The sequence below is a fragment of the Chaetodon trifascialis genome, chromosome 3, assembly GCF_039877785.1.
Source record: "Chaetodon trifascialis isolate fChaTrf1 chromosome 3, fChaTrf1.hap1, whole genome shotgun sequence".
Taxonomy (NCBI): Eukaryota; Metazoa; Chordata; class Actinopteri; order Chaetodontiformes; family Chaetodontidae; genus Chaetodon; species Chaetodon trifascialis.
This window is the reverse complement of record NC_092058.1, coordinates 11,749,101-11,759,450: the sequence shown is the minus strand read 5'-3', so window position 1 is coordinate 11,759,450 and position 10,350 is coordinate 11,749,101. Positions and strand designations below refer to the sequence as shown.

The 10,350-nt window shown below is 42.9% G+C and overlaps 1 protein-coding gene across 14 annotated transcripts in view; it reads right to left on the bottom strand.

The window, feature by feature from the left end:
- Window positions 1-339: 339 nt before the first annotated feature.
- Window positions 340-10,350, bottom strand: part of atp2b2 (ATPase plasma membrane Ca2+ transporting 2) — a 119,431-nt gene continuing 109,420 nt past the window's right edge. For 11 of the 14 annotated variants that reach the window (XM_070958581.1, XM_070958574.1, XM_070958572.1 and 8 more), the window contains 9 exons: window positions 10,124-10,303; window positions 9,928-10,015; window positions 9,671-9,777; window positions 8,602-8,793; window positions 8,053-8,266; window positions 7,756-7,967; window positions 7,484-7,591; window positions 7,140-7,322; window positions 340-3,151 (listed from right to left, as the gene is read on the bottom strand). In XM_070958581.1, the coding sequence (XP_070814682.1) occupies window positions 2,840-3,151; window positions 7,140-7,322; window positions 7,484-7,591; window positions 7,756-7,967; window positions 8,053-8,266; window positions 8,602-8,793; window positions 9,671-9,777; window positions 9,928-10,015; window positions 10,124-10,303 (1,596 nt within the window). In that variant the 3' untranslated portion in view covers window positions 340-2,839. Of the gene's footprint in view, window positions 3,152-5,552; window positions 5,603-5,923; window positions 6,114-7,139; window positions 7,323-7,483; window positions 7,592-7,755; window positions 7,968-8,052; window positions 8,267-8,601; window positions 8,794-9,670; window positions 9,778-9,927; window positions 10,016-10,123; window positions 10,304-10,350 lie in introns of all 14 variants that reach the window. The other 3 variants (XM_070958585.1, XM_070958577.1, XM_070958584.1) reach the window with 1 other exon arrangement.

Genomic DNA, 10,350 nt, shown 5'->3' with positions numbered 1-10,350 from the left:
TATGACTCGTTGTGGTGCATGATGGTAGATGTAGTCAGGAAGAGTTCCTGTTTTCACACCACTCCGCATGGAGTTTCTGTCCTCAGTGGACTCATTGCTGTATTTACAAAGATTATTTTTAAACTTGTCGTCTTTGCGTCCCCTTAAAGCTGAATGTCCTCCTGGATGTAAAAGTGGTTTGAGAATGTTGGCTTAAGTCTTTTTTTTTTCTTTTCATTGAAAATGTGGTTTGTTTATTGTTTTTAATTTTGTACAGACAGACAAATAAATTGTCAAGTTAAAATGCTGGAAAGGAAACAAAATAAATCAACTCTAAGCAGAATATCAGGATCCAGACTATTTTTCTCAACTCAAATAAGACAGATTTTATTCAAATGGTCCATGTTACGTTTTCAACACGCCTGAGCTGACTGGTAAAGCTTGTGCACCCTCTCCAGATGGACGGATCGACTGGGAAATGACAGAGGAGGAGGATATAAAAAAGAAAAAAGATGCTCGGATAAATGATTGTATATACTGTAGTAGTGTATAGGAGTTTTTTAAAAGTAGAAAAACCGTCAATTTTTTCAAGTTGCATAATGAGCCTATCATGTCATGCTTGCCAATGACTTCGGTTAGTAATAGAAATAACAATAGCACAGGCTAGTTAAGTGGCCTTGTCCTTCTGAGTGCAATAAGACAGGGTAAATGTGCATTCTGTATGTAACCTCTCTGGTAATGTCTGATTGGTCAAAGCACAATAAATAGTTTACAACTAGTGAGTACAGTTGAGATGCTAGAGTACTGTATATTCTGTGACGGCAGGAAGACAAGCTTGGTTAAAACACACAAAAGCACATCTAGAATTACACCACAGAAGTTTTCATTCATAACCAGATAGTGCAGAAAAGGATCGTCTTTTTTATATATAGAAAAAGAGTCAAAGCAACATTCCATTTTTGTTGTAATTTGTTTTGTTTTTTTGTCTGTTTTTCCTCATTTTTTTTTTTTTTTTTTTTTCCAGATGTTAAAAATGCCAACAGCTTTGTGGGGCTGTGTGTGTCCCTCTGCGAGAGGAAAAGGAAAAATCTTTTCGACTAAAAATAAATCGGAACGAAATAAAAAATAAACAACACATTATATTCCAAATTTTAAACCAAAACAAAATAAGTCTGATTTCCGTGCGGCACAGATAAGCCAAATATAACTTTGCGGATTTCTAATATGACTCGATTGCAGCCTTTTCGATGGTCCCACATATTTTTAAAACATCAAGTCCTTTGAACAAACAGGTTTATCTAGAAGACAGTTCACTGTAAAGGTCCTGATATCAGCCTTTGACTCGAGCCCTGACCCCAGGCCAGCGCTGAAGCACAGAAAAAAAAACACAATTTAAAAAAAAAGAGAAGAAGAAGAAGAAGAAGTGAAAAAAAGAATTAAATATTCCCCCTCTGTCACAAAAGGGAGGCCTCCGTTTAGAAAAGGCAAGCCACTCCAACTTGATCCCAACAATCATATAGCGTAATACTAAGATTCCACATTTACTACATATCCCATTACATTTTGGTTTCTTTTTGTTTGTCAATCCTCTAAAAATATCTACAATATCTGAAAAGATAGCAGGCAAATTCCAGCACGTTTTTTCAGTAATAACACACCAACACAGCTCTGGTCCTTCTGAGCTCCAGCTCCACCTCTCTCCTTCTAGAAACCAGGAAGTTTATCTCTACGAGGTTGTAAACAAATTACATTCTCTTTAAGACATAAATAAGTCAAAGTATTTTGAGCCATTGAAGCAGGAACAAGGCAACATGCCGACAAACAAAGATAAACTCTCTCTAAATATATTTATAGTATGTATTTATATTTATAGAATATATCCCATAAATGCTATCATCATCAATATTATTTTGCGTTCCTCTTTTCCGACAGGTGCAAAACTACTGTGCAAGTTGAGCCCCACCACCTCGTCACTCATCTCTGTTTATGGATGAAATAAATTTTTACAGTTGGGTACATGTTCATGCCACACAGAAGAGGGAACTTTGCAGGCCAGGAACTCAGAGAAGCTGTCTTTAAAGCAGTAGTCCGCCTTGAGGCCTAGCCCATCACAACGAAAAAACTCCAATAAAATTAAACCCCTTTTAAATAAAACTTGGGTAATGTACATTCATGCAGGAGCAACAATAATAATAACAATAATAATCAGAATGAGAATCAGAATAATAACAATGCTTTTCAATTTAATTTAAACTATTATCAGTATTGACAATGTTATTGTAGAGGAGGGGGAGTGTAAGGGGAGTTTCGAGTCTGTCCTGTTTTGTGATTTTTACTCCTCAGCAGGGTCTCCCTCCTCATCGTCCTCCGCCTGGTGCCACTAAAGACACAGTTCATACATGTGTGCAGTCAGCGGCACGCTAATACAGTACATGCTTAACACGCATATAGTCATACACACCACTGCCGCCGCCACTGCCGTACACATACAACCACAAAAGCAGGATGGCTGTGTAGGTTTTGTGGCTTTGTTGCGCTTTTTTGATTGTATGTTAAGTTTGTTTTTCTTTTCACCTTGCCATATTACTTTAAGATTTTCTCCATTTTGAGAGGAGCAGAGAGCTTTAAGAGCTCCACGTTTAAGGGGGGCAGATGGAGATTTTGTCACAGGACCTGTCCTGTGTAGGTGGTGAATGGGGGGTTGGAGGGTGCTGGAAGATGGGAATTGAGCTGGACTGGGTGAAATTTTGAGGGTGACAAGGTGTAAGGTTGCAGTTAAAGGTCTGGAGGAATTGGAGGAGGTGCCCCCAGACTGCAAGGAAATGACGTTAGAGGTTAAGAGCTGAGGTTAGGATCAGGGTTAGAGGCTGGTCTCCAAGCTGTGAAGAGGGCTGGCAGGGCTGGAGGAAGCAGCTGATTTACTGGTGTCGATGGTGAGATTGATGCCACTGTCGATGGCGTTGTTATTCTTGTTGGGGGACGAAGGCTGGCTGGAGTACTTGCCCCTCCTCCGAGCAGAATCGTCATCTGTGTCGTCGATGAGGGGGATGTTGGGCGTGGAGTCTTCTATCCTAAACTCGGGGTGTGTCATGAAGTTGTGGATGGATGATCTGGAGTCTGGTTTTTCCAGGCCTTCATAGAGGGAGCTACGGAATGCATTCACAACGCGGATCTGCCATAAAAAAGGGAGGAAAAGGGAAGAAAAATGATGAGAGGTGATGCCAGGGACATAATGGAAGGTTTGGAGGGACCCTCAGGATGAGAGGAGAGAGGGAAGTGGGAGAGAGAAGGGGACAGAGGGGAAGGAGAGAACCTCTTAATTGGGGTAAGGAGGAGGAGAAGGACCAACAAGAGAAAAGGCAACTGTAGTCTGTGTTCTGCTTTCACACAAGATGACTACAGTTCACAAGTCACTCAGTTTGGGCGTGCACTAAGAAAAGCCGTGTGGAACACAATCCGAAAAAAAACACAACCAAATCATACATTTCGAGAAAAACAAAGACCAAAGCAACACAAACGCTCGTTGTAAGTATACGCTTTAGTCCAATGTGCTGTATACCTAGAAACAAGCCACGTTAATAAATGGAATGCTCACAGAAAAAATTAAAGGAGAATATCACATGCAAGTTTGAAGAAATCTGGTGGACGAGGTCAGTAAGAAGGAAGGAGGTTAGATCTGAGAGATCCAATCAGGTGGTTTAAAAACTTCTGGAGGTACCAGAGCACCGTCTGGGAAAATATCCACACAGACTCTGAATGGGACACACAAACACACGGATATAGCACAGGGTGGGTAAAGCATGGTCCCAAACAGGGCAATGGAGACCGTCAAACTCAAGCCTGCATAGTAGGTTGGTTCGACACGAGCATTGCAGTGTAGAACTCACAACAGAACCACACATCCAAAAAACCAAACGAAAACAAAACAACAGTGGCATTAAGAGCGAACACATCAGGTTTAGATATTATGAACACAGGAAGTAAACAAGAGGTAAACACAAACTACATGCAACAAGACAACAGGGCGGTGGTGAAGAAGTGGACACCAGCACAGAGACTGCTGACACGAAACACGTGGAAGTGAAAAATGGAAATAATACGTTTGCTGTCAGAGGTCTGACGGTCAAACCATGTCCTCAACTCCATGCACGTCTACGTAAACACTCAAGTATAAGCCCCAAACTATTGGTATCTATATGTCAGTTCATTCAATTCATCGATTACAGGAAAGTGCTGCTTTAATCAAAGCCCCGTCTGCGTGTAACATATCTGCTGAAATTTAGGATTTACATGCATAATAATAATAGTTAAAATGATGATGCTTTATCAGGACATTGACTCATGCTAAATGCTAATGCTAGAATCTATGAATCAGCGAACAACTAATGACAATTCTGATTACTGAATATATTTCAGATTTCATGTTAGTGTATAAAATAATTATGAAAAATGTAAGGGTGACATCATTAAATTGCTTGTTTTCTAAACTGACTCCACTGACTCAGTCCAAAATATTGCTAATTCTAAATGTCCAAAAAATATTATTATTATAGTTTTTCCATGGGAAGCTGTGCTAGAAGAAATGCTACTTTGTACTTCAATACATACAATTAATGCATGAAAATAAATGACTCACCCCAGTGTATTGTTTAAAACTTACAAAGATATGTTATATGAATACTGCATATGCTGTCAATATTGTAGTACTGCTGCTGTAATAAGTGTGGCAGAGTGTGGTATAAGGAGACAAAACAGACAAAGAAAAATAATAAGAGGGGCCTGTCTGGATGAGTGCATGTGACAGGATGTCTGACAAGTAACACTGATGGGGTGTCAGAAACGGGTGGGGGGTTGAATTTACGTCGCTGGTGCTGCAGAGGATCTATGTCCGTAACTATGGCAACATGACAGTCAACTACACTGACAGTATGAAGCGACAAGACGGGATGAATTATTGGCGTCGTACTGCTTTGTAGCGATTCTCCTGTCCCCTCCATTCCTGTCCACACAGCCTGAGCAGAGTTTTACATCTGATCTTCATCAAGTAAATAGAGATTAGAGACTGTGTGTGTGTGTGTGTGTGTGTGTGTGTGTGTGTGTGTGTGTGTGTGTGTGTGTGTGTGTGTGTGTGTGTGTGTGTAAAACAGAGAGAAAGAAAGAGAAGATGGAGGTGGACAAAAGCAGAGATAGTCCCTGATACTGACAGTCGTCCCTTGTGGGTAGGTTTTAGTTGCACCATTTGGGCTCCCCTTTTGAAAGATTTGTTTTTGCCGCTGCACACACTGTAGCTCCCTTTATTGTCATTGCAGATGATGTGTCAGCTGGACGATGCATCAAATAGCAGGTAAAATTTGCTTCAGATCAATTCAGTGTGATTTGCCTCATCAGTAATCAAACTCACAGATGAAAGAAGACAACACTGCGTCTTATACTTGAATGTTTACCCAGTCTCTCGGTGAGTTGATTGGAATTAGTTCACATTAATGTCTGTCAAGACATAAAAATGGAAGGATTGGAGGATGGGATGATGGATGTGGGGGGGGGGGGTGAGCAGAGTGAGACAAACTCACAACCTGAAATGTCACGCCGTGGGTATCACCCTTAGTCCTGCGCTCCTAGCACTCTGAGGAAACAAACACACATTCACCAATGAGAGGACAGTACACCCAAGCATGGGAGGAGATATCAAGATGAATTTGAAATCCAGCATGAACAGCAAAAAAGACAGAAGAAGAGAAGAGAGGAAATGAAAAAAGCATATAGTAAGAGAGGAAAAAAAAAATAACGGCTCTTCAGAGATGCCAACCCCAAAATGGAGACTGTCTTGCTAATTTGTTTTGGGAATAATTCTCCAGAGCGGAGAAAGATAAGTTTTAATTTGTGATGTGATGGCACCCCTGAAGCAACGAGAGCACAGAAGCAGACTGACAGAGATCTGACTCACGGCCAGTAGTGGGAGGAGCAGTAGCAGCAGTAGTGCTTGTAGGAGAGGAAAGGGCATTGGACAAGGACACGTGACTAGGACTAGAAACATTGGTTACATCCTGGGTCTGGCTGGTGGTGGATGATTGGCGTCTCAGAGCCCCCGCCCCCTGAAAGGAGGTGCCACTCTTGAAGGTGTTGACTACTTCAATCTGTGGGAGGAGAGCGGGACAGGAGAGGACAAATGGCTGCTCAGAGTGACAGAGACCAAATGGCAACACAGGCTGACTGGCTGGGTGACTTTGGTGGTCAATCATGGCACGATGGGGGGGGGGGGGGGGGGGGGGGGGGGGCAACGAAAGGTCAGGGTGTAGTTTCCCATCAACAAAATGCTCAATTTGACTGGAAGGGTTTGTTTTCAAGATTTCTGCCCCCAACCAAATACAATGTAGGTGAATTATTTTTTAATTGTTTCAAAGGATCTGCATGGTTAAGACACCAAATGAGGCAAGACAGGATGAGCTCATTTGGGTGATGCAACCCTTTAAAAAGACAAGCTGGTCAGTGTGGAGCATACAGATGCAGCCATTTACATCATTCAAGGTATCCACTCATCTTACTTCAGTTATTAACATGTTATTTATTTAAGGTGTCTGGCTGACTGTAGGACGCTGTTCCACGGTATCATGTTGTGGGATAGCTTCACCCTGGACCATCAGAGACACATCAGTGAGATGAAATCAAACCCAACACGCAGGCCGAACGGCCTTGAGTATCACAGTGATATCGGTGTGCAGCGCTGCTCACAGTGAGAACAATTCAGTGACTATGTCTGGTTGTATTTAACCCCAAAGCCTGAGCGTTGATCTTCCACAGGTGCCCACTGGTGATCGCCTCAGTCCAGAGAGGAAGCTGCATCTTCATGAACCTAAATAAATCATCTTTAGATAAAGTGACTTTAATACACTGACTATTACGACGTCCTACTGGAAACTGATCATATGACAAAGACAAATAGAAAACTTCCACTTTAATCTTGTTGGTGTTAATTTTGAAACAAAACCTTATTTTTTTCCTTATTATGGGTTACTTTTTAAGAGTAACCCTGTTTAAGTCAAAATTTTAAACATCCATATATTCTTTCTCTCAGGAAAAATCAATCCAGCAAAATCTCTCTGTGAAATAAAACAACAAATCACAACATGGAGATTGAATTCGCGTCCTTCTCGTGTCCTCACCTGAGTCTGAATGCGGTTCAGTCCTCTGAACCAGAGGATCTGCCCTCTCCTCAGCTCCCTCTCTGCGTGGTCGATCTCCTCGTTTTCCTCATTCACGTCCTCCTCTGGTAACTCGTCTTTCTGCGTTAACTGGCCCGCCCTCCGCAGGAAGCGCAACCTGCTATTGGGTATGGTGGCGATCACCTAACCCGCAGAGAAAGCAGAGCACTGGGTCAAAGGGAAAGGTGGCAAGCTCACAGCACAGAGGAGATTCACAGAGAAACACGATAAACTAGAATAAATGCAGGAAAACAAGAACAGTGGGAAAAAGGAAAAACTGAGAAACAGATGAGTTTGCGTGTTACCTGTCCCCAGACAAGCTCTCCCAGCCCGAGGAAAACGCACCACATCCACTTTTCCAGGTCCAGAGGTTGACAGCTGAATGGCTTCCCTCCAAACTGCACAATCACAATCTAGACAAAGCAAGGCACAAACCATGAAAATCATAAGAGAAGAGAGAACGGCTTTCATGCCTGAGTTCAAACACCCTTCCACGTTCAAATCAACTTAAGATGTTCTTCTAAAGTATGATAATAACCAAGCAGAAATACACCATTAATAAAACCAGCCTGCTCACCTGCATAGCAAAGGTGCCAAAAACAATAGAGCAGAAGATGGGGTTTCTGAAGATGCCATCGAAGACGTTCCTCTCTCCGTGGATTTTGCGGGCGTTTATCTCGTTAAAGAGCTGCATCATGACGAAGGTGTTGAAGATGATGGTGTAGTGCTCGGATGGAGGAGAGTGGAGTGGAGCATTACGGCCGCTGTCGATGTCAAAGATCTGCTCGCCTGCAGCGGGAAAGAGGTGACAGTTAGTGTGATGCGATGAATTTGGTGGTGGGATGTAGAGCAGAGGAAAATAACAGCCACCAACCAACAAAGAGCAGCGTGAAGATGATGATGAGCTGATAGACTCCGTGTCCGAGGATGTTCTTTGTCATGGTGCTGGAGATGAGGGGCTTGTTGCGACCGTATGGCTTCCTCTTCAGCAGAGACTCTGTGGGAGGCTCCGTCGCCAGGGCCAGAGATGCAAAAGTGTCCATGATCAAGTTCACCCACAACATCTGCACCGCCTTCAGGGGAGAGTCCTGGGGAGACGTGGTGGAAAGTGCAATTAAGAACCAGTAACTTCAATACAAACGGGGGTGGAATGTAACTAAAAAACAGTAGTGTAGTTATTGTAATGCTTTGTCACACACCTGTATTTTGTAAAACAAAAAGAGTTACTTTCTCACTTTTACTAGTATATTACTTTTCATCCCCAGCAAACAAATCACCAGGGCAGCAAAGGTGCAAAAATGTTTATTTTTCCAAATATCATCATTTTTTAGAAGATCTGTATTTACAGGAGTGTGATATTCGTTTAAAGAAAGTCGTTCATCTCCGCCACCCCCACATGCAGCTGCCAACACCCCCCTCTGACCTGTGTGATGCAGGCGCCAGTGAAAGCCACTATGACGGCCACAACGTTGACAGTAAGCTGGAACTGAAGGAACTTGGAGATGCTGTCATAGACGTTACGGCCCCACATGACTGCCTTGACGATGCTGCTGAAGTTATCATCAGTCAGAATGATATCTGATGCCTCCTTGGCCACATCTGTTCCAGCAATACCCTGTAGGTGTGCAGAAAAGGCGCAGTCAGAAAGAAACTCGGTATCCTAATACACAACTCAGTTGATTTCTAAATTTGCTGATCATCTTTTGCTTCACATTGCACTAATCCTCAATCTACCACAGAAACAAACCAAAGGATATCTTTAACTACCAGCCACAGGCCACACCACTGTCAAACTTTGGTCAGCTGCAACAACAAGAGGCTTGCAGATGTCAAAATACAGACATGAAGGTAAAACCTGAATGGTTTAAAGGTCCTCTTTCTGGCATGCCAGGTGGATGAAAAAGAAATACAAACTTCACCAAAGACTAAGTTTAGACTAAGCCTAAACATCCTGAATTCCATCACAATGCCTTACATGAAAAATGTACTTTGCAAATGTCCAGTTTTACCTTTTACCTAATTGACAGTGTTAACTAATAAACAATTTCAGATCAGTTAGAATAGGTTGTTTGGAACAAGACAGTCAATGAAGGGACACTGGAGCTCATCTGAGAGGCATGTGGAGTCATGGCAGGCCTGGTAACCACTGCCAATGGTGCTCTGGATGAGCCAAATTATTTCATTTGTGAGGAAAAAAAGGGAAAATGGCGAGTCAAATAGCAAAATGAATATAAAGCCATGAAAGAAAAACAGGTCTGAAAAGTGTAACGCACTGCAGAGAAATTATGAGAATATAAATCCACTAGGGGGAGCTCCACATCTACACAGCCTGAGGAACAGTGTCTGAGAACAAACCTGAAATACTGCAGAGGTGAAGAAGATATCTGCAGATGTTGACTGAGATCAATTCCAAAAGGTAGCAAGCAGGGCAGAAAAGAAAGAGAAAAACCTAAAAAAAAAAGGGGGGGGAAAGGGAAACAGGGTTTACTCACCATGGCGAAGCCGACATCGGCTTTCTTCAGCGCAGGCCCGTCGTTGGTCCCGTCTCCTGTCACAGCCACCACCTGCCTCTGGTCTGCCATTGTACTGTCGATAATGCCTGTGATAAAAACACACATACACACATAAACAAAGCAGCACATGCAGCAGTGCACATACACTGAATCCAGCATGAGGAAGGTACATACAGCAAACAGGGTGTTTCATTTTGATCAGCAGTCATGAGTATAAGAGAGTGTAACCAGTTCACCTTTGACGAGTGTGTGCTTGTCGGTTGGGGAAGATCTGGCCAGAACTCGGAGTTTAGGCCAAACCTTGTCAATGCGTTCCTGCTCCACCTGGACACAAAGAGAAAGAAAAGGACAGGTGGTGGTGATGTAGCTTTAGAGAGGTGTCTTTCTTTCTCCTGAGCTCAGCCTCTCTCACTCTGACAGTAATTACTCTACCTCTCCTTTCTCATTGCGGATCCTCCGGTTAAACTCTTTGCCATCGATGCAGAGGAAGTCCTCCCCGGGGTGGATGATGCCGCACTTGATGGCAATGGCCCTGGCTGTGTTTATGTTGTCTCCTGTCACCATGCGCACTGTGATGCCTGCACGCTGGCACTTCTGGATAGCATCGGGCACCTAAAGAGTGATGCATAAAGACATGCGCAAAACAATGTGGTACAACA